The sequence below is a fragment of the Aulonocara sp. 'chitande type north' Nkhata Bay genome, linkage group LG3, assembly GCF_057382095.1.
Source record: "Aulonocara sp. 'chitande type north' Nkhata Bay isolate Kocher_YH1m ecotype deep benthic linkage group LG3, A_spYH_male_GT1.1, whole genome shotgun sequence".
Taxonomy (NCBI): Eukaryota; Metazoa; Chordata; class Actinopteri; order Cichliformes; family Cichlidae; genus Aulonocara; species Aulonocara sp. 'chitande type north' Nkhata Bay.
Window position 1 is genome coordinate 76,141,489 of NC_141346.1, and position 24,476 is coordinate 76,165,964.

At 43.4% G+C, this 24,476-nt stretch overlaps 2 protein-coding genes and 1 long non-coding RNA gene across 3 annotated transcripts in view; 1 reads left to right on the forward strand and 2 right to left on the reverse strand.

Annotated features, from left to right (window-relative positions):
• The window catches only part of LOC147337049 (protein NLRC3-like), a 646,813-nt gene that overhangs the window by 460,578 nt on the left and 161,759 nt on the right, over positions 1–24,476 (reverse strand). The window lies entirely within an intron of this gene.
• On the forward strand, positions 3,193–4,853 carry LOC147337053 (uncharacterized). Its single transcript, XM_086287246.1, has 4 exons — positions 3,193–3,466; positions 3,875–4,049; positions 4,194–4,359; positions 4,512–4,853. The coding sequence occupies exons 1-3, from the start codon at positions 3,412–3,414 to the stop codon at positions 4,357–4,359; spliced, it is 396 nt and encodes a 131-aa protein (XP_086143372.1). The 5' UTR covers positions 3,193–3,411; the 3' UTR covers positions 4,512–4,853.
• LOC147337054 (uncharacterized) lies at positions 22,195–24,390 on the reverse strand. The gene is made up of 3 exons (XR_015128552.1): positions 24,172–24,390; positions 23,975–24,086; positions 22,195–23,894 (listed from the first exon to the last, which is right to left on the reverse strand). It is a non-coding gene; the product is annotated as an uncharacterized LOC147337054 (long non-coding RNA).

The window sequence follows — 24,476 nt, forward strand, 5'->3', positions numbered from 1 at the left end:
GACGCTTTTCTTTGCAAGCTCCTCAGACTACGATGACCTGGATGACTGAGAACCTTCACAGACAACAGAACTTATTGTTTTCGGAGGAAAACAGGAACACGGTGTACGGTCGAGTCTTAACAGCTTACAGCTGGGCTCGTCAGGCTCTCTTCTTGCAGTGGTTATTATTATATTTACATGCTTCCAGCTCCCGTTTCTGCTCGGTGACAGCTCGTGCTTTTCCTTTCTCTCCCTCCTCGCTCACAGACACATTACGGGTACAGCAGTCCATTCTCCCTGCAGCACGGACTACACTGCCCATGATGCTACATTCTGCCTGTTAGCTTAGCACAACAACAACAAGGCCTCTCTCACCCAGGAAACACGCAGCGTGTCACCCTGTAACCATGGCAACCACAACGCTGCCGCCTGGAACAACAGAACATGTCAAACAAACCCAAACAGTCCTGACCCGCCACAATATGAAACAGGAAAGTACCGCCGTGTAATCCATTTATTTCAACAAAGTAACTGTATTCTGAATACCACCTGTTTAAACAGTAACTGTAACAGAATACAGTTACTCGTACGTGTATTCCGTTACTCCCCAACATGCAGTGTAATCCATTTATTTCAACAAAGTAACTGTATTCTAAATACCACCTGTTTAAACAGTAACTGTAACAGAATACAGTTACTCGTACGTGTATTCCGTTACTCCCCAACATGCAGTGTAATCCATTTATTTCAACAAAGTAACTGTATTCTGAATACCACCTGTTTAAACAGTAACTGTAACAGAATACAGTTACTCGTACGTGTATTCCGTTACTCCCCAACATGCAGTGTAATCCATTTATTTCAACAAAGTAACTGTATTCTGAATACCACCTGTTTAAACGGTAACTGTAACAGAATACAGTTACTCGTACGTGTACTCTGTTACTCCCCAACACTGGATATTTGTCATATAATTGAAATATCATTAAACTCACTACTCGTACTCATAAATATGGTCCGTGCACAAAGCAGCGCCGTCTCTTTCTAACCATCCCTGCTCCAACAAACACGAGGTTGTTCCCATCGCTGCTGCTGTTCCATGTTGTTCAGCTCTTATTGTTACTGTAAGTCTCGTGTTCCTCCTCCCTCCCCTCCCTCTCATAAAATATTGAGAGAGCCTGGCACTAGGCCAGACGCCCCCCTCCCTCTCTGCCAGGCAGACGGCCAGCTGATGGAGCATGTGGCTGTGGGAGGAGCACGAAGGGCGGCTCGGCTGAGGAGATATTTGTGGTGGCTGTTACAGAACTGCGCTACAACGCTGACATATTTGTCTCCGTGTTGTGGGTGCAGGCAGAGTTATGGCTGGATGGTGTTTATAGTGAACAGGCTCCCCTGTTATTAAAGCAGAATCGTGTTTCTCATTTAAAGTGTCACATTTCTGAAATGTACAGTAACCATGAACATATTCGTTCTCTAAATGAACGCCACGAGTTGTTGCTGCTCTACTCTGAACTCATTCACACGAGCACTTTCTGCTCGAGTGCTTCCTCTGTTCACAGCCACACTCACGGATGCGCTGGAGAACAGCTCGGGTAAGAAGTGTGAACAACATGCTGGCATTTCATTCTACCTGCAGTGGTCAAATCAAGGCAGTGGTCAAATCTAGCTTCTTTCAGCTCACACTGTTAACCTTTGCTGTATTTTTCACAGTAAAATACCACAAAATGCCCAGTAACTTACCTGAAAACATTTCTACAGTTAATTACTGTAATTTGCTTTGCATTATGGGTATATTAAGGTTATTTACATTTACTTACTGTATTTTTTAAAATTGCGGTAGTAGTTATACCTACCGTTAACACATTAGCAGTAGTGCTACTGTATTATGTGATTTGAATGGTTCATCATACTGTTTGTGTATTTTTACTCTTTCAGTGGTTGGTTGCAATAGTGCATTACATTTTAACTCTTTCACTGCCAACCATTTCCAGATTTTCCTCCAACCTATGCCATTTGTCAGTATGATACCAGTGAAAGTATTATGGTTTTGACTTTTTAGGGGACTTGCCTGTGTGTAAGGTTCAAGAATTCTGATCATCTAATCTGCTGCATGCAGTTGTATGCACATGCACAGCTGCTGCAAGTGTGTGCTTGCCACTGCGTTGCCAAAGGCGAACTTCAGTCAGTGGAGAATATTGTAATAATTTGGCGGAGGCTTCTCAGTCGAGCAGTAACTGAATTGCTCATTTACTGAACGTGCAACATGTACAGAACTCTTCTGGGAACTACTCAACCCAACTTAGTGAAACACACACTGAATGCTTGCTGGCCCCGCCCACCCAACCACCTCTACCAACCACCACTCCATATCCTGACTGACATGACCTGTGATCCAGTGATTGACAGGAGAGGAAAGACAGGCCAACTTTGTTAACTCTTCGTTACGATATGCTCGAGAGGACAAAAGATTTTGCACCTGTTATTGTTGGACCTCTGTGTGGAAACTGTAAACGGGACGTCATAAGGTAATGCAAAGGACTCTCCTACCTAACATACTCGTTTATTAATTCTTAAGAGCATATATATTTTTTGTGTGTGTGGGAGGGAGGGGGGGCTTAAAATCGGTGTTAGCTTGGTCGAAATAGCACATTAGCTGAATTATTCTGGAAAAAATAGGTTGTGTGTGTTTTTTTCTTTTCTTATTTAAATATATATTTAGATATATATTTTCCACGGGGAGGGGCGAAGAACACAGGCGCAACGACAGTCTTTGTCTTTTTCCCGCCGAGTGTGGTGCATTGTTCTCCTGCGCTTCTGTTCTATGACTATTGAGAAGCTGGCCATGCTAACAGTGGGACATTTAGCTTCAGCTAAAGCAGCAGGTAAAAATACACATTTAATGAGAATAAAGAAAGACAACTTTTTTTTTTGGAAATTTAGAGACTGCTAAAACAATCTTATCCAGTTTTGAGCTTGCTCATGTAGGTTAGCCTGCTTTATTGAATTTTGTGTGAGCTGCAGTACACAACATTAAAAAGTTAATATAACATTAGGTTGGTGGCGTGAGGAACTCCAACCTAAGTTTAATATTTATTATTTTTTTAGGTGGGAAGGGGAGCATGTTTTTTTTCCTTTAATACAACGTCTTCCAGGGTCTTTTTCATAGGAAAACCATGTAACGTCTGTGTTAGGTTGGTCAAAAGAGCAATTAGTTGAATTATTCTGGAAAAGATGGGTTGTGTGTTTTTTTTCTTTTATTTACTTATGTAAATATATTTTTCAAGGGTTAAATAAATGCAACATTAAATTAACAATTGTCTCTCTGTCTTTTCCCGCCCAGTGTGGTGCATTGCTGTCCTCCTGCCCTTGCTGGCTGCGCTGACAGTGTGATGTAGCCTCAGTGTTTGTGTTTTAAAGGCTTTTTCCACCAAGATGTCTGTTGAGAGAGAGATGACCTTACCTATCACACCAAGGGTAATAGCGCTTGGTAAGTAAATAGTTTCAATCCTCTTGTAATATTTTTGTAAAAAATCTATGTAATTATTGTGGTATTTGTACCCACAACAACTTACTTAACAGGGGTTTGTCTGTTTTATATTGTATAAAAATAGAATCTACACAGTTTGCTGCTGTTTCTCTTATTATTTATTATACACAATGACCAACAGGAAAAAACAGCCTAACATTTCAGCACAGGCCAAAATGCCAAAACATTAGGCAGTTTTTTCCTGTAATTGATCATAATTTTCATTACATAATAAATAATAAGAGAAACAGCAGCAAACTGTGTGGATTCTATTTTTTTACAGTGTGAGGCCTGCTATCCAGCATTCTTGTGGAAACCTTATTTGTAAGGGTGAGCACATTGTCTTATTGGACTCTTGTCTGTTTTTAGGGAATAATTTCATGTCTGCAAGCCGCTGGATGATCAGTTTGGAGGGCAAGGTATTTTATGAGCCTGAGCAGATGCATGACTTTGCCAGCACCCTTGCTGTCTTCTTTGCGTCATACTACGTTTTCAACCTTGAGTATCAGGAGTCAGCGTCCATCACACAGGAGATGATACAGAGGTAAATACTTTACACCATTAAAGCTTACACCATTTAAGAATGAAATATATGTGATAGCTTGACTACAGTTGCAGAAACATATAGGTGATTGCTGTAATGTATGTTTTAATTTTGAAATTAAAGCAGCCTTTTTTCCGTTAAAAGGTTCTTTGTGAGGATCAATCCAGACATGGGAACAAAATGCCCTGCAAAACTTGGTACAAGCTGCAAGACAGGTCGTGTCGTAAAGAGGAAGGTTACAAGCATCAGCCCTCGGATCACCACCTTCCTCCAGCGGCTCTCTGAGTTTGAATGGAGGACTTCCAACTAGGTAAGAATACAGAGATGATAATATCTTTTACATAGCTGATAATTATATACATACTGTACACACATCCATACAACAGTATGAATGATCTCAGACAGATGTGAACAAGTGAATAACCTGAGCAAACATGAATATTGATGATGTGTCTTTGACAGGTGGTGATAAAGACTACGCTGAACCCGACCATCCTGGTAACGGAAATCTAAATCCCATGTCACATTCTATTTCCTGGGACCCACTGATAATTATTACATTTTGTAAATGAGTTTTGTTTTACAATTGTAATAGTTTATTTAATGTTCATGCTGGTGGGTTTGTCCTGTTTTTAGTGGAATGAAAAACTGTTTTCCTTAAAAAAATCAGACAGAAAGGTGAAGGACTGTGTAGTTTTCATGTACGCTTCTATTTATTTTGGTTATTGACATTGTTTTTATTCAGTTGAAAAATGTTTTTCTTGTTAAAAAAATATCAACAATAAATGTTGGTTTAATTCACTATTCTGAGACTACTTTATTGAATTATATTGTTTTTTGTAAATGTTCTTATATTGAATATGAATGTTAATATTATTTTATATGCTGTAAAACACAATTACAGTGTTATACCATAAACCACATTTGCAGTACAGTGATACTATAAAACGTAATCACGGTAAGTCTTTCTAACTGTAAACCACGTTTACAGTAAAGCTGTTATACTGTAATATATGTTTACAGTAAAGTGGTTGAACTGTAAAACATCACAACAGTAAAGATACTGTAGATCAGTAATTACAGTAACTTACTGGCAATAGTGTTGCCAGTAAGTTGCTGTAAAAATACAATAAAATGTCTAACAGTGCAGGCAGCTGCAAAAACAAAGCCAATTCTTTCACGGCAGCACTTTGATCCAGGCCTTTGTCAGCACTCGGCTGCATTACTGTGATGACCTTTATGTTGGAGCTGTGGGCGTCTCCACAGTGGGCCTGGGAAACTTTGAAAAGATGTTTTCTTCTTTCGGCCATAAAATCCAGATCTTGGTTTCCTCTTTGTGAGCACAACAGAGACTCCCCTTGTTTCTTACACAGCCCCCCTTTGGCTTTCATGCACACACACCCACTCAGGGAATAAAGTCACTGCAGCCATTTAGCTGCTTCTCAGCACTCGCTGCATAACCTGAGGTTGGTCAGCCGGTCGACTCGTCGTGCATAGTGACAAATGAGGGATTTCAAATATTTCCAAAGCGATGCATCAGGTTTCTTTGCAGATGAAGTGAGACGTGGATGTTTCACAGCACCAATGAAGATTGTGTTTAAGTGCAGCCGGGCGCACGCTCCCCCAGCGACGCCAGCTTCTTCTCACCGTGCAAACACTTTGATTTGAAATAGATTACAGCCGTGAGTGTTTGACTGTGATGGACTGGTGATGTGATCAGGGTCGCAGGTTTCCACCCGCCTCGTCTCTTTGCATGCAGTGAAGGAAACTATGCAAACTATGCAAGGTGTGCAGTAACAGGTCTGAACAAACCAGCAGCAAATAACTTCCAGTCTCCACAGGTTCAGTGCAGCTGGTGTAACAAACGTTTGGTTACAACATATTAATGTTCGCACACTGCTGTAAAAACAGTTTTATTAAAATGAACGTGCACTTTTGTAGAAGCTCGTGGTGAACGCTCCACTGCCTTTGTTTTATTGTTACTATTATGTTGTGATGGGTTGAACAGGATGACTTGAGACGTGTGCGATGTGACAGAATAGACAGATGGAAGCCTTCATGTTGGATCAGAACGACGTCGGGCTTGTTGGTCTGCTGTGGTTTGATCAGAAGACTTCCTCAGATCAGCACCGTGGCCCTCCTCTTCCTCTCCCCCATCTGCTTCTTCTAGCAGCTTCCAACACACTGAGGTCTCTGACAGTGAGAGTGACTCCAGTGTTCCTGTAACTTTGAAGCAGAGGTTCAAGACAGATTTGATCTTTCCTTTCCTTCTGTTTGGGATTGAAGTGATGTAATATCAGGGGGGGCAGGGGGGGCTATGATGTCCTGTCATTCTCATGTAAATCTGTGTTGGGAACATTAATGTTTAGTAAATGTGAAGTTAGCAGAGCAGTTTTGGTCTGAATCACTGACGTCTTTCTTAAATACTGCAGGAACAGTTAGGAGTGTAACTGTAATCTGTAACTGTAGTTTGGCTGAGCTGGAGTCTTTGGGTTCATCATGTCGTTGGATGCTCACCTCCTGCAGCTGCTGGCTGCTCTCCCAGATGAGAGATGATATCTGTATGTCCTTTATAATAACCTTAATTCACCTCGCACACACACAATGAGCTGTCTAATCAGCTGACCGGAGCAGGTGCTGTGTGTGAGAGCGATGTTGGGGTTGTGAGGGCCCAAAGAGCTGGATGTCAGCCCCTGTGGAGGACAGAGGGGTTATGGACGTCGCGTGCGTGGACACCACTCCTCAGCTACTAGCTGCAGATGTGCAGTGCACATGTGGAACATGCAGCACCTTAAACCAACATTTCCTCTGAAGTTAAACACTCTCCCTATCTGTTCACATACAGGTCTGTGTCCTCTGTACAAACCGCTGGTGACCGTAGCAAACTGGCAACCAGAGTAATGGTAAATGGTAAATGCACTGGTTCTTATACAGCACTCTTCTACCCTCCCTAAGCACTAAACCAGTTCCAGAGCATCTAATAAAAGCACTGGCAGCAACAGGGGCCAGTATCCCGCCCAAGGTGACTTTGGCACGCAGACTGGAGCAGCCGGGGATCGAACTACCAACTGACGTCCTGAGCCACAGTCGCCTCTTTTCCAGTAGAACATAACTGCCTCAGCTCTACTCGACTCTACTCGACTCTACTCGACTCTGTCTCTCAGTTACAGTTGAGCACCACCTCAGTGTGGGTGGGGCTGTTACAGCAACACAACCTGGAAGTCCCGTGACGCAAACACAACAAGCGATGACATCCCGGTGATGGAACATCTGCACCCCGTCACTGGACTTCCTGTGTAGCCGTTTCCCTCGTTGCCAGGCAGGTTTGAGTCTTGAAGGGTTCGCTCTCATAACTGATCCAGTGATGTCACTTCCTGGCCATCAGCGGCATGTATCTGGGACACAAACTGGGCTTGGAACTGGGTGAGAGATGAAACTCTGAGGACCTGCACAGACTTGCTGCCTCGCTCTTTGTGAGGAACGTCCTTCAGGAGTATGAAAGGGAAACTAGCAGTTTATTGAAACCAGCTCCGCTTCAACCTCAGATGCACACAAAGTAGACTCGTTCCCCAAGAGTTTGCACTTTGGATCCCAGGTATCGAACCAGCAACCCTCTGATTAGCAGATGAGCCAGTCGGGCTACAGCTACCCTACGTGTGTGTGTGTGTTGCCTTTTCATTCACATAATCCATCTTATCTCTAATGAAAAAGCCAAATGAAATCCTCAGATTTGCCCCTCAGGTTCCCACAGTGTTCAGGTCACACCAGGCCACAGTCCCACATTTGAGCCACGACTGTGGGTCACACAGAGGACAGAGCATGTCCTTTAGCCTTCTTTGTTTTTGGATTGTGTGCCACAGAGTCTCACTGAAGATGATTTTGGCACGTTTGCTGAGATTGTTTGAAAAACAAGCTAAAGAACACGTCCACGATGTCACAGCAGCTGTGGGCCTCGATGGAGCCCACGCTTGTCCTGGAGGCGTCCTCTGTGGAGCGAGGCCGGCTCACATCGTTCAGTCTGAACAGGGTGAAGCTCCAGCTTTGACCTGATTAACTTCCAGTAGTGGAAAAGCAGCTGTAGCTGCATTTTTCATCACTATTAATGGGATGCTGCTATGACCTGCTGTTAGTGGGAGCTCAAAGCCTGAGGCCATCATTAAGATCTGTGTGGGTCTGTGTGTGTGTGGGACACTCACTGAGTAGTAGTCGACTGACCGACCCAAACACGGTGACTTCATATCACAGGAAATATTCAGCTCAGGCTTCTGTCTGACGCTTTGCTGTCTCACATTTAGATCACAAAGGTTGTTTCTACAAACACCCACTCATCTATCGTCCTCTTACACACCGGTCACAGACCCACTGCTGAACTCACAATATCATTTATTTTCCTTGTGTTTGATTGGTGGTACAGTTGTTTTATTTTGTGTGTTTGTTACACAGGAAAGCTGTTATTGATCAGTTTGAGAGTAAAACAGAAACTGTGAGTGTAAATGTGGAGATTGCAGTCGTTTCATGCTGTAACCTACAAAATGCTTTGTGCAGACGAGTCAGTGAAATCATCCTGATTTCTTTAGCTCATGAACACCGTGTGGGGTCAGTGTTAACAACATGGTGCAGAAAGGAAACACAAGCGTGGAGTCGGTGGGATTGTGCAAACGGTGGCTCGTGCATCAATCAGCTCCAGCTGTGATGCATCTCTTTGATTAGTGGGAGCAGCAAACTCCATCCAGACAGCTTCCTTTGTTTTTTTCACTTGACTAATCAATCAGCGCACAGCTCCGTTTAGCACACACGCCATCTTTAACGACGGCGTGGAGTCTGTGCCCTGTTCCTCCCACACACGAGTGTTCGTTCATGTTCGGCCTTGTGTCTGAGCGTTTCCTCTCGGTGTGTCTGTAACGAGGAAGCCACGGGCAGGTCGCACACAAACGTGTGGCTGCCGAGTGTGCGAGTGTGGCAACGTGTGGCAACTATTCTGGTTTGCCAGCGACGTTTCCACATAAACACTGGTGGCAGCTGCTGCCATGGCAACACCATTGTGCTCCCTCCCTCCCTCGCTCGTCTCCCCTCCCTCTCCCCTGCCACTCCTCTCTCTCATGCTCCGCCGGCTCAGAGAGCGAGGACCAGAGAGGAGAGAGGTCAGCTCGATTCAGAGGACAGAAAGAAGAAAGGAATAACCCGGAGTGGACGGGGACAGGATGAGCGAGGACAGCCACTCCCACTACAGGCTGGACCCCAGCGATCGCCTCAATGGGCTGGGACAGAGGAGGAAGAGACCCAAGAAGGTAAACGAATAGATGGAGCGCCACGTGGTGCAAAGTGTGTAAGGATGGAGCACCCCACCCTGCAAAAAGAGAAAGGAGGAGGCGGTGGGGTGGGGTTTGTTTATGTGCAGACGAGCGTCCACATGATGTTAGGAGCACCGAACCATCCGAACTCTCACCCCGTCGTCTCCTGTGGAGTGTGTGGCTGCTCCCCCACAGCAGCTGTATCCTCTCTCATATCCTCCGTCTCCTGGTGTTGTGTTGCTCCACAGTGAGTCGTAGTAGGAGGCTCACATGCTGTCAGGGTGGGTCCCTGCTCGCTCTTTGTGTGCCTGTCGTTGGGGTTTTGGTGTTTGCAGCTATCAGGAGGTTTGTGTTGTAGCCTGATGTGAGAAGTGTTGTTATTATTATCATTTTTAACATTTCTGCACCGCTACAATAAACAGACACACACCCATCAGCCTGTTTACAGATCTATACGCCCATAAAGACGTGAAACACACATTGCACAAATCTACTATAACGTGTTCATATGTGTTATAAAATAAAGAGGTAAAGTATTAGCTGTTCAGGTTGATTTATAAATATGACCTCAGCACGTGAAATCCTTCTGCTGACATCCCTAAAAGCTCGTCAGACCAACGAAGCCGTACAACACAAATAATCAGACAAAACCAGGGTTGTGCGTCTGTTGTTGAGAACATTGTCAGTAAACCACAGTGACGTCCTACAGAGGACTCGTGTTGTCATTATTTTTGTGTATGTCGTGTGAGCTGAGAGCTGTAACCAAAGGTAGTGAGCGCGTCGGCCTTTAACGTCGCGGCTGGTTGTGCGATCGCGTCGCCGCTGAACTTGTGAGAGTTTGTCTCAGGGATCTTTACATTTGAAGTCAGGTGAACATCCAGTGAACTAACAGAACATTCAGGAGCATTTACTCTCATGAATGTCAGACAAACTGAGGTTTGTGTGTCAGTTAGATTCTTTAAGTCATTAAAGTGTCTCTGTTAGGAAAAGCATCTGTTTCCTCCACCTCTGCAGAACTGCGTGACCTGTAGCATCATTGCAGGAAGTATCCTGTGACAATGAGTGACTGCACATCATCATTATCAACACATAAACCTGTGGTCTGGACCTGCAGTTCTTATTTTTACTGTCTGGTTTTGTGTAAAGCAGCACTTCAGTAAGCACCTGTGAAGCACACAGTCATAGTCGAGTAATGAAGCGATCCATATGTGAAACATATTCCACGTCTACAGGATAGTGGAGGTTACATGGGTCAACCTGGCAAACTGTACCAGCACATGTGATCACACTGATAGCAGAACACAGGTATGTGAGTCTCTACGACGAGGTCAGAAACCAGTAACAAATGTTTCATGTGATTCGTTTTTCTCCAGTTTGTCTGCAGTGAACCTTAAATACTCACTGAACCAGCTGTTTCCTGATGTGGTGACGTGTGTCGGTGATGAAGCCAACACTCTGTCCAGTGTTGGGCAAGTTACTTGAAAACAGTAATCAGTAACTAATTACTTCCCAAAAAAAGTAATCCCGTTACTTTACTGATTACTTATTTTCAAAAGTAATTAGTTACTTAGTTACTTTTAAAAACACGATTTCCAACCTGAGTAGGTGATAAAGTGATAGATCTTTCAGCCCAATTCTACTTTTTCTGCATAATCCATCATACAAAATGTAATCAAATGGAAAAGTCTCTTTTTAAAACTTGTTTTATTAGATTTAATCTTTTAACTTTATGCATCAAGCAAAAATGTAATTATCTGCAACATTCTCTGACTGGAAGAAATTAGTTTAACATTTAAACCTATTTTCTGCACATTCCAGCACATAAAATAAAATATTTTTTGTGTTTTCACTCAGTCTTTCAAATAGATGCAAGTAAAACATAGCAGAAAATAAATAAAGTCAAAGACTCAGCGGTCCTGTTGCTCTATTTTCACCTGTAAAGCAGGAGCAGGGTAGGCGGAGGTTTACCCTGGTGCAGGTGTGCCGCGGTCAGTGGAAGAATCCGCGAGTTTCTCTGTGAGTTTCCCATTACGTCGTAGCTACTCGGTGCTTGTTGGAAGTTTAGGGGTTTTTTCGCTGTAAAAAGAAGTTTTCTTCCCGCGCACAGCGGACACTAATGTTTTTGTCACTTTTTATGGAATCAAACTCAAAGTAAGGTCAGTACTTCCACACTTTAAACGCTGCACGCTCATACTCTCTCTGCACTCGATATGTGATCCATTGTTGATCTGCACACAGCTGTTGTCACTAACGTCGCACTCGCTTACGTCACTGTCGTGAGACATTCTCGCAAAAAAATCACGGTTTTAGTAACGCAGTAACGCAGCGTTCCTACGGGAAAGTAACGGTAATCTAATTACTGTTTTTGCAATAGTAATCCCTTACTTTACTCGGTACTTCAAAAAAATAATCGGATTACGCGTTACTGGAGCGTTGTTCTCCTCTGTAACAAAGCAGTGATAAAGGAATAGATGCTGATTTTATTAACTTGTGTCTTTGTGCTGCTGGATTCAGTCTGAAGCAGGCAGCAGTGCTGAACCTACCAGTGTAAATGTGATGGTGGAAGCAGAGGCCAGCACTTGGCAGTGCTAAACACAATAAAAGACTCACAAGTTCCTGCTCAAAGGTCAGCTGCCTTCAGATCAATCATTAACCTGCAGCAGGTCGTGGCCTGATGTGTTTGTAAGAGTTTCACTTTCAGGAGGAGAAGATTTAAACGAGTCACACAAATGTGAACTACAAAGTCTGTGACACACAATTTATGCAAACTGCATGAAATCTGACCTGAAGAAATCCAGTCTTCTGCCTGTTGTGGTTGTGACAGCTGCTCGTAGGAGAGTTTGTTTGTAGGAGGTGGAGATGTTCTCAGATCAAGTGCGTAATCGTCTCTTTGTGTAGACGCTAAAAGCTGTGAGCCAAAACTCTCTGCTCTGAAACTCTTCACTCAGTCCTCACGCTGAGAGTTTAGAGGCTGAACTTCTTGTTCCTCCATAACACTTTTCATGAAACAGCAGAAATGAGCTTGTGTTTCTCAGCAGTGCGCACACAGAGAACCGATCCTCTCTGCTCAGTCTGAACAAATCAAAGTGAAACGTCAGTGAAAACACAGCTGCTGATCAAACTGTGTCAGATTAATGCCTCAATGTTTCACTGTGAGGTTAAAAAATACATAAAAATGATTTAAAGAAGTAGGAGGCAGATTTTCACAATAAGAGCACTTTGTTTTTAATTCAGTTAATGTCAAACTGTCATCAACACCTCTGTGTTGTCTCCGTCTCTGAGCAGATTCAGGCATTACTCAAATAATAAAGGCTTTTTTTCACTATTATACTTTTCATTAGTCTCCAGGTTGATGATTATAAACAGAATTATTAAAGTTTTTATCATTTCAGGCTGAAAATCAACATGAATTTGGTTCTAATCAAAGAAGCTCCTTTAATGTGTGTCATTAAAATCCTCACACAGACTTAAAAAGGCGACATTAACATTAAAATAAATGAAAGAAGCTTCAGCTGAGAGCTTCATGCAGTCATCATCAGCAGCTCATAGCAGTCACAGCTCTTTATTACGCAGCTTTGCAGGAATTAAAGTGGCTGAAGTGTCAGAGTTTGTGTGAGAAGCTGCTTCATGGACAGCTGTACACACGTCTTTATTATTTCTTCATAAATCAAACACACAGGTTTGTCTGCAGATGATTTAAAGTGTGTCGTTGTGCAGTTAAAGCTGTTTGTGTGACGCCCTGACCTCCTGGGAATGAAACAGCCAATCAGATCCATCAGAGAGAGAGCAGGAAGTGTTGTGTGTTTGTGACAGAACAGTTTCATTTCCTACAGCTCAGAGTTACACTTCACATTCCTGCTGTCACATCAAAAAGCTTCACTTTGGTCCAACATCTACATGTTAACATGAAACACAGACAGACTCAGAACATCTGGAACATCTGCAATTTGACCCAAACTGTTATAGCCAGGATATTTTATTTTATTTATTTATATTCTGCCTGTTAGCTTAGCACAACAACAACAACAACAAAAAGGCGCTCTCTCACCCAGGAAACACGCAGAGAGAGAGAGAGCGTCACCCTCTAACCATGGCAACCGTAATGCTGCCACCTAGAACATAAGAACATCACAGCTGTCAAACAAAACCCAAATTGTCCTGACCGCCACAATATGAAACAGGGAAGTACCGCCGTGTAATCCATTTACTTCAACAAAGTAACTGTATTCTAAATGCCACCTTTTTAAACGGTAACTGTAACGGAATACAGTTACTCATATTTTGTATTTTAAATACGTAACGGCGGTGCATGTATTCCATTACTCCCCAACATTGTATATATATATATATATATATGCCTCTCCCCACCGCAGGGAAAAGGGTAACACCACCTGGGTCTGGGTGCAGTTCCCCCCTCCAGGGGCAAGGGTACCTAGACCCGGTTTGTAGAGTACGCTTGGGGAGTGTGATCGTGTGTACAGCGTCTCTTTATGTCTGTCTCCACGTCGGTTGAGTGTGGAGTAAGTGCATATGAGAGCATGAGGGGGGGAATGGATGTTTGTGTCTGTGTGTGCCTGTATGTCTCTGTCTATATGTCAGGTTGGGTATCAGACGCCCCACCACCACTTCCCCTGCCAGTGGCGGACTCCCTCAGGTGTCGGTGCGTTGGTGGTCCTTTGTGTCTGGGGGTGGGCGTCCAGGTACACACCGGCTCACTCCTTGGCGGCCGCTTATCGGGGCCTGGAGCCTGGGGCTCGCTCGGGCCACTTCGGAGGTGGGGTGCCCCCGGCCTCTCGGCCTGGGGCTCGGTCACTCAGGCACAGCTGGCTGCCGGCGGAGCTCACGGGCGCGTCACTGCAACCCCCCCTGGCTTCTGCTCCGTGGCTGCTGAATGAGCCCTCATCTGGGACTCTCCTCAGCTCTTTCTGGGACAGTGGCGCGGCTGCCCCTCTGTTGGTCTTCCTTGGTCTCTTGTGTTCTGGGGGCCTCTGGATGTCTGGAGTTTTGATCTCCTCCATACCTGCTTCATGCCCTGGAGGACGGGGCTGTGGCCCCCCCACACCCTCTAGCAGATCATTACATGAAGGAACCTTTTAAAAACAAGCGCGTCCATGCTCACAGGTGTACACACGGGTGATCACACCCACAAACTACACCCTTTTTGGCTCCTACCTCAAAGCACACTGTGTTCTGTTGATCTTATGTGCTGCAAAATAATGTTTAATATTTAGTATTTACTGTCATATTCCCATAGATCATCGTGATGTTGTTTATTATGTTGCTCTCTTTTTTTGCTTGTTTTCTCTTTTTTCTTTCTCAACAGGTGATCGATAGATGTATTTTTTGTCTGTTTGTTATGTTGGTTTTTTGTTTTTTGCCCTTTATCACCGTCCCTCTTCCCCGCTGTTTTTCTTTCCCTTTTTCTTTCCCCAGTCAAGTCTGTCCCGTATTTAACAAGTGAAAATAAAATAAACAATAAAAGGTGAATCAAATGGACCATTTGGTGAAGTAAATCCGTTGGGCATCTTTCTTCGTCTTTAGACAATAATTAAAATAATAATAATAAAAAGAGCCAAACGGGACAGGCAAAAAAAACCCCTACATAATGATTTTCCTCCAATGACGACTTTTCACTTGCAGAAATGGTCCTGTGTGATTTCCAGGCTGTGATATAAAAACTAGTTCCTAATGGCAGCGACTCACTCAGTAAACATGTGTTTCCTTCACCAACCTCACACACAGATCCAATAAGATCAGGAAGTGGGCAGTATAGTACAATATGTGTTATTCTGTGCTGCACTGCCCAAACTAAAGATCTGCTGAAGTGTTGGAAATGATCCAGATGTTTATTTTGGACGATACAGCAGAAGATCAGACATGAAAGTGGAGATAACACAGAAGACCTGCAGCAAAGGTCAGAGGTCAGACTGGGCCCTGGATTCAACAATGAGCCAATGATCATCAAGCAGTGACTAAAGCAGAGCCCTGACGTTCTGACATTCATCACACAGTCAGAACAAATGTCTGCTGATGACTTCATCTCATGAAACGACTGATAGATGTCAGTTCATTGATCAGCTGAGCTGCTGATCTTCATCGTCACAGAAACATTCAGCTTGTTTCAATCAGTAAATAACTCCCACTACTCCCAGTTTGAACTGTTCCCACTCAAAATGCTGTGAGAACAATGATCATTGTAGAACTTCACAAACATCACGTGTTGTTTTCCACATGTAAGATCAGCAAACACACAGAAACTTCCTGTTGCCACACACGGCCTCTAAAATCTCTTCCACGCTTTCTGTCTGAAGTCCACTCTCTGTGTCGGATCCACAGGAAACAACAAGATCTTCTTAACATGGTTTTCAATGTGTCTTGTTGAGAATTCAGTTTTACCCCGGTTCTTCTTATTCCTCGAGCATCCAGAGATGGCACCGGACTCAGTAGTCATTTTCACAAAATCTTTATTCATCTACATTCATCTTCATTTAAGCATGCACTTCTAGAAGGGAAGATGAGGCCGGTGTCCCTCTACAAAAATCTTCACTCCTTTGTTGGTTACAGTCAGCTTTATAGAAGTGACCCCATCATAAAACCCCCTCTACGGTGTGCTGCAAACTCTCTCTGTTTGTATGTGCACAAGCACGTGAATGCCTACATGTGCACGTTCCCACGTGTCTATGTGAGTGCTCGTGAGTGAGTGTGTGCGCATACCTGTGTGTATGTGTGAGTGCACATGAGTGAGTGTGCGTGTGGATGTGTGTGTGTAACAGTTAAAACACTGTGGGGGTAGATGACTCCCTAGAGGTCATAAACCCCTACCTTGCATCCTCTGGGGAATTTCCACTCAGTGGGGGAGAAGCCTTCTAAAATCTACTCCTAACTTCACAAGAGAGTGAGGCCTTTATTACTTTACAAACAGTGTCCCTACAATAATTCTACATTCTATGATAACATATTTCTAAACTCTAAAATAAGCTAAACATTCCTACAAGTCCCCCTTTTTTATCTGCTCCATGGCAGATAAAACTAAACTAAATCTTTCACCATAATGTTTTCATACTGTGACTCCCCATTTCCCAAAAGTGGCATCATGGTGTCGGCCTTTGTATCAGACTCTCCCACAGCACGATTGATGAGTCTTACGAACAAGGCTCTGATACAAGGCACACAACAACACCCACATGTCACTAATACTGCAATGAAAACAGACAAAGAAACCATAATTGACATACGTAATAAAATCTTTCCATTGCCCAAAGACAGAGGTCGTCCACGCTTCCAACAGGTCATCTAATCCCGAATGCTCATACACTGCGGTGGACGTCTTTAGGCCTTCCAGAACTCGGGTCACAGAGCCGTCGGGAACTGTGTTATTTGGAATGAAAGTACAATACATATCCCCAAACGCCCCCTTTTTATCCCAACAACATATCTAACGCCATCCGATTTAGTACTGCCATTAAAGACGTTGGACTCAACTGTTCAGTAAGCCCTTGCATTTAATGACAGCACAAAGATCAAATGCATACGAGATTGTGGACCCTTTAACGTAGTCCAACTCTACACCGCCATAATAATCCAAACACTCATCTGATTTACCTGTTTCACTACGTTTGGTTCGCTCCACCGTGGCCTGTGATGGTGGAGTTGCTGGAATGGATTCAGGTCTGTCTCTGGGCAATTCACTTGCAAGAAAAATCACAGTTACAATCACAACAGTTATCACTCCTAACACTACCATTGCTCTCCACTTTCCCCATAACCCCATTTTAGTTATTTCTCTCATCGCTTTTGTCCAATGTAATCTCACTTGTTCTTTTGTTTTGTTTTGTCTTTTTGTTTTTTTTATTTACTTTTGTTTTTCGTCGTTATTGTTATTATTATTTTTAAACCTTTATCTTCTGAGTCGGGTGATTCTCTCTTACTCTTCTTTCTTCAACTTCCGGGGTAGACTACCCTTCAGTCGTTGCATGGATCAGGGATTTATTCTGTCCCTGGGCTGGGATCCATGTAGGGGGGTCTCAGCCGAGTTCCCCCTCTTTTCCTTTGCAGAGAGCCTTTCCGACCTCTTAGGCTCTTCCGCTACAGCACACTAGCTCCAGTGGTACCAGGTTTCCCCTTTCCCTTTCAGTCGGACCGCGTGTGAGGTCCTGGTCTCCACCTCGAATGGACCCCCCGTCCACCTGGGCTCGTTCCACTTTCGTTTGTAGACCTTCAGCCACACCCACTTTGCCTCTGGCACCTCACGACATCTACAAATTGAAAAAATAACACTCCTCTCGCCACACGGCTTTCGCCATGTGTCAACTCCCCAATGAGACATGCATAAGAATGTTGCACAGTCTCCCTAAAACAATCTAAATCAAACTTCACATTTGCAACCAACTATAGATCATGAAAGTGATAAAGTACTCAGCATAACAGACAAGTATCATGTGCAGGTTTTCTCCAATCATTAAATCACTATTATTACCATAATTTGTCCCAAATCATGAATCATCCCAATTTATTCCACAATTTAATCTGTGACTTCCCTTAAACAATGTCACTCCACCCATTTCATCACTATGAGCTCAATAGCCCATCTTCAAATATTCCATAAAAGCTGCATCCCTTATTTGTTTTTCTCATGTCACTTGTCCACTTCTGCTGAATGCTACATGCACTCTTAAAGAAAACAAAACCTGTAATAAAGAAACAAACATCCACCAATTGTTCTGCTAAAAACCACATCATCAAATCACATAAAAAACTGCAATGCTGTAGAAAAAATGCAAATGTTAGCGCTGCGCAGGTGTGTACACACTTTCTCACAGTAACTTCTGTGAGTACCACAAGCCCATGAATAACACACCTCTGATAGATTCACAAACATAAAAATGGCATTTAAAAGGTTAAACCATCACGCAACCTCAGATGTTGCTGTCATCCTTCTGCTCCTGTAACAGAGACACACACAGAGATACATCCACACCTTTGTCAGGTGGGGGTTGACTTCACGCAATGGTGTTAAGTCAGTCAGTCTTGTCAGCTTTTACCAGTCAGTCAGTTTGTTTTATTTCCATTCATTCATTCATTCATTCATCCATTCTTACTTTCTTTGCTGATAGTGGAACCTGTCGTCGCATTTAGTTTCCACTCTCAGCAAAATGACGTCATTTCAAAAAGAAAAGAAGAACTTTAGATCAGATTACATCGCTGAATCCTTTTTGGACAGGGACTTGTCCCAATAAGTGGCTTTCTCCAGAGCCCATTTTAATGTGGAGAAACCCACCCGCAACGGTTTTCTTCCCGACGTGCAGATCTGCTTAAAGAAAAGAAATTCACAAACAAAAATCAGTGCACTGTTCAAAAAATAAAAATAAAATGAAAAATGACAAATAAACTGAAAAACAAAAGAAAAAATACAAAAGCCCGGTCTTAGGACTTGTCACAAAATGTTCTTTCTCTTATAGGTGAGAAAACACCCGTACTTCAAAAACAAAAACAAAACAAAACAAAAATCTGCCAGTTTCACTCATTTAAACTCTGGCTGCAAGATTCTGATCACCCTGCTCTCATGTTCCCCAAAATAATACTAATTCAGTCGTCTATGTATCAGTTCTCAACCCACTCAATAAACCAGACAGGATGATGGTAACCGTATTGCCTACTTAAAATTGTGTGTGTGTGTGTGTGTGTGTGTGTGTGTGTGTGTGTGTGTGTGTGTGTGTGTGTGTGTGTGTGTGTGTGTGTGTGTGCCCTCACAGAAGGAAGGTCACAAACCAATGATTCTAAAGACAGAACAGAAAGATACAGTTGGAAGATGAATGATTGCGTTTTTATGATGCGTAGTAAAACGACCCCTTCTTCTTCTTCTCTTTGTTGGTGTTGTTGTTGTTCGTGTGCGCGCGTGTGTGTGTGTGTGTGTGCGTGTGTGTGTGTGCCTTAGAAGTCAATTAATACATTAGCCATACTTAAAAAAACATCTGAATTTCATTTAGAACTGAGATTCTAAGTTGTAAGCAGAAATCTTATGCACAGCCAGAAACATGTTTCCCCACTTTCACAATGCTGAGGTGTCAAATCCACAACCCCCAACAAATGGTTTGTTACACGCGGGTGTGAAGGGCAAGCTTTACTTACACAGCCTCACACACACTAGATTTTTAAAGTTTTTGGGTACAGGGGTTTAGCCACAGATGCAACATCCACTTTTGATAAAGATCCCTCCACCTGTTTATTTCTTAAGAAATTAAGCATCTTTATTAAGCTCTTATTTATAAATGTCTACACAATAATAGACACTGTGTGCTCTGTGACATTATAGTCTTCTACTGCTGCTTCCATCGGTTTGCATTTTAAACTCCCGGCCTTTCAGTTTGTTATGAACGACTTTATATGTTGATGATGAACATCAAGTTCACCAGGGAAGACACAAAGGACAACTGTTTGCCTTTCCTGGACTGCGCCGTGCACATTGAAGAGAACGGCAACCTCAACATCGAAATTTACCGGAAGCCTACACACATGGACCAGTACCTCCTCTTTGACTCCCATCACCCTCTGGAACACAAACTTGGAGTAATTAGGACCCTACACCACCGAGCAGAACATGTTCCCTCTAAGCCTGAAGGAAAAAAGAAGGAACACACACATGTAAAGGAAGCACTCAAAACGTGCGGCTATCCTAAATGGGCGTTTTTAAAGTCAGCAAAGAGGCAAAGAAAAGAAGACCAGACACCAGCGAAGGAGGATAAGAAGGACAGACGCAACAACATTGTCATCCCCTATGTAGCCGGTGTATCAGAGAAACTCAGGAGAGTTTTCTCCAAGCATGACATCCCGGTGCATTTCAGACCCAGCAACACGCTCAGACACAAACTGGTTCACCCGAAAGACAAAACGCCAAAACACAGACTTAACAATGTGGTGTATGCTGTACAGTGAAGTGAGGAATGCCCAGACCTCTACATTGGAGAGACCAAACAGCCACTTCACAAGCGCATGGCACAACACAGAAGAGCCACCTCCACAGGACAAGACTCAGCAGTCCATCTGCATCTTAAGGATAAAGGACACTCTTTGAGGATGCCAATGTTCACATTTTGGACAGAGAGGACAGATGGTTTGAAAGAGGAGTGAAAGAAGCATCTATGTCCACTGTGAGCGACCATCTTTGAACAGAGGCGGGGTTTACGACACCAACTCTCTGCCATCTATAATCCAGTTTTGAGATCCCTTCCCAGACGCCTTAACGCCCACTCACATCCTGGGCCATCTGATCTCAGGAATTCGCATGATAAGGTGGGGCCAGGTTTCACAATGAACTCACCCGAAACTCTGGCTGATTGGGACCCACACCCAGTTTCACACCTTGGCTCAGGCGATTAGAGGATCATCAGGGGGTCCTTTTGTCCCTCTGTGGGGGGTCACTCCCACTAGGTTTATATCTGGGACTCTCCACCATTTGACCTTAGAACTGAAGAAGCTTCTCGGATGAGAGGTGAAACGTCTTCAAGCAGCTTAAAGAAGTCCAGACGCTTTTCTTTGCAAGCTCCTTTGACTACGATGACCTGGATGACTGAGAACCTTCACAGATATATGAATATAAAACAGTGTGAACAACAAAACATCAGCTTTGGAAACTTTGATGTAAAATTCTGCAATTGTTTTCTCAGATATAGCATAAATCAAACTAACATACATCAGTGTGTTATTAACGTGCACACACACACACACACACACACACACACACACACACACACACACACACACACACACACACACACACACACACGTGTTACAATAAACAGCTCTTATGCTTCTGTATGATTCTCAGTGCTTTCCATTTGCGTGTCCACAGGTTGCTGTAAGTGGTGCTTGACTGCAGTTTGCTCTCATTTCAAGTGGTTTGCTGTCACAAAGCCAACAGGAAGTCCGGCCATGGTTGAGCCAACTGAAGATGGGTTGAAGGTGGCGTCCTCGTTTCCTCTGAGTGCGAGAGGACAGACAAAGCAAACACCGTTTGGACAGCATTAAAATATTTACACTGATGATTAATGTTGTGTCTTTGCACCTGTAGCGATACATGTTGGAAAATGGAGACTTTAGCCACCAAGACTGACGTGCCTGGAAACTTCCCTGTGAGTACGCCCACAAAGACAGGAAACAGTTTAGCCACCGCGGTTAATCCTCCATCATCATCATCCAGTATTTTTCACATCTTTTCTTCTGCTGTTTCCCTTGTTGTCAGTCACGGGTTTGTGACTGAAATGCGTGTGGTCGACGGGAAGCCTGACGAGTACGGCCTGAATCATTCCATCAACACCGGACGGAGTGAAACCTTTGTTGAAAACAGATTATATGGTAACGTTGCATTTAGCTTCAGTAAACTGTGAAGTTACAGCAGCAGATTTACATCACGTGGCTTCACAGGAAGTAGTCTGGACCTCAGCGCTGAGGTTCAAGCAGCTCTGCTTGCAGACGGCATCCTTCCTGAAAATGTTCTTCATCTTCCTAAAACCAGAACTTTTACATTGGTGCTGAAGTTCTATATAAAAACAGCCTGAAATACAAAGTGATGTTGTGCACTGATTACCTCACACTTTCCATGTTTCCTTCTACAGAGGAGTGTCCGCCTGAGTGTTTTGTCTGATCTGTTGTTGATCGTCTCATTGACACTGCATGCAGATCTGACACCAGGGCCCTGTTTCAGGAAGCCGGTTTAGAAAACTCAGTGTGAAAAACGATACGCAGGGTTGAGTAACCCCGAACTGTCCAACTCGGAATATTCGGTTTCAGAAAGGCTGATAACAATTAGTTCAGTCAACGCGGAGTTGCTTTAACCCCAAGTTAAGCACGTGGACGAGGATACATAAAGCCCTGATAAGCGGAGCACAGATTAAGCGAGTCACCATGGAGACGGAGGGAAAGAAGGCGCGGTCAATGTATTTCACAGCGCTTGAGGCCGAAATTCTGATGGCAGCATATGCCGATAACATGCAAATTCCGCGGAAAAAAGTAACACAGCCACAGCTGCAAAAGACAGGGAGCATGCATGGCAAAACATAGCCGACAGAGTCAATGCGTGAGTGTTAATATAAACATTGATCTAGGGATTTCCACCCATTTAACACGTTATTTTATCATATGTTATTTTATTTGTTATTTTATACATTTTATTTTGTGACGTGATGTGAGCACAGGTGCAACCCAACAGGCCCCAAACGTTCCTGGCAGCAAGTAAAAATGAAATATAAAAATATAGTCCAAACAGGTAAGGTGTAATTGTATTATGAGCCATAGTGCTTGGTCTGTTTGTCCCATGTAAATCAATTGCAGTTAGAGGCTACATTAATTTCCTTTCTGTAAGCACTTATTGAAATTATCTGAGCACATTACAAGTACATATTTGCTTACTCTGTATGCTCAAATGTGGCCCGTTATAGCCAACAGAAAAAAAGCGGAGGCCCGAAAAACAGGTGGGGGTCCTCCACCACCACCACTCACAGAGGCTGAGCAGTTGGCCCTCAGCCAAAACAGTGGGCGCCCTGTGGCCGAAGGCATCTCTGCGGGGACATCCTCTGAGGCAATAACCCCGCAAGACACAAGTGCCTACATAAGGGGTAAATTCAAAATAATACATGATGTGCATACATCCTTTCTTCACAGTCACCTTTGCAGTGCTGCTCATTCATTTGATAAACTCTTTACCATAATGGATTATTTTGTAGTGAAGTTATTTTCCGACTGATTTTGCCTTCCCTCAGTCTTGGTTGTCTTTGAGAGCATAATGACAATGAAGTGTAAGGTGATTGGTATGTTTGTTAATTGCCATTTGGTCCCTTGTAAGTTATAAGTGACCTGTATAAACCTCATATTCTATCAGTTGATGGTGATGGTGTACTGCATCTGGTGCAGCCTCCTGTTGAGCCAGACCAACATGCAGTTGTGAGTAATACTCCACAGATTATATGAGTTTACAGTAGAACAGCAATGTTGTCTATTTCTTTACTACAGGAAAATAATGAAGAAACATTGACAGCTGTTACAGAGGAGGAAGCAACAGAGACACTTTATGAGGTTTACATCTTTTAATACTTTGTGTACAGGAAATACAGGCGACCAATAAAGCCAGTTGAACAAAAAATCTGTTTATTCTTCTTTCAACATGTTGAGGTGATGGGTCAAAAGAAATGATTGTGACATATGGTGTCTCTGACTGCGCTTCCATCTTGTATGTCCGTGGGAGGGTCAGGATGTTCATGGTTTGGATCACTGCTGATGTTTGGTTCAGAAGGACAGTGTTCTCCTCTAATTGTGGCAATGTTGTGAAGAATCACACATGCCACAATAATGTCACATGCCCTTTCTGGGGTGACCCTGAGTCTTTGCAGGCACTGGAACCGGGCCTTAAGCATTCCGATAGTCATTTCAATTCTGGCTCTTGTCCTGCAATTAGCCAGATTATATCGCTGCTGTGGGCCCGGTTCAGGGTCAGAGTAAGGGGTAAGCAAATAGGGTAAACATGGATACCCCCTATCACCAAGCAAGTAGCCAGTGAACTCTCCTAAGACAGAAGGGTACACTTCAGTTCAAATGTCCCTGAAGCAATTGGTCTTTATATATTTTAAAGTATTCTCAACTCACCATGTCCAAATTTTGTGCTCAGTGTACATTCACGGAATATTTGTGAGTCATGGACAGAGCCTGGCCACTTGGCTTCCACATTTGTGATAATGTTGGCAGCATCACATATGATCTTCACAGTGCAGAGAACACAAATTAGCATCCATTACTATGATGAAATAATTTGTTAGTTTGACATGCTACAGGGAACTATGTACCTGTACATTAATGCTGTGGAAAGACTTCCTGTTCACATAGTCTCCTTCATTTACTGAAGGAGCAATGATTGGAATGTGAGTGCCATCTATACAGCCAATCACGCCTGGGAACCCTGAAAATAAATGTGCAATTTAAGTAGTAGTCCAAGTATCACCACATCATACATTAAGTTTTGGTCATCCTGATACCTGCAATTTTGTGGCATCCCTCTTTGATAAATCTTGTGGCATCCCTCTTTGATGAATCTTGTGGGTCTATGACCGGGGAACACCACAAACGAGTACAGGAGACGTTTCAGTGCAAC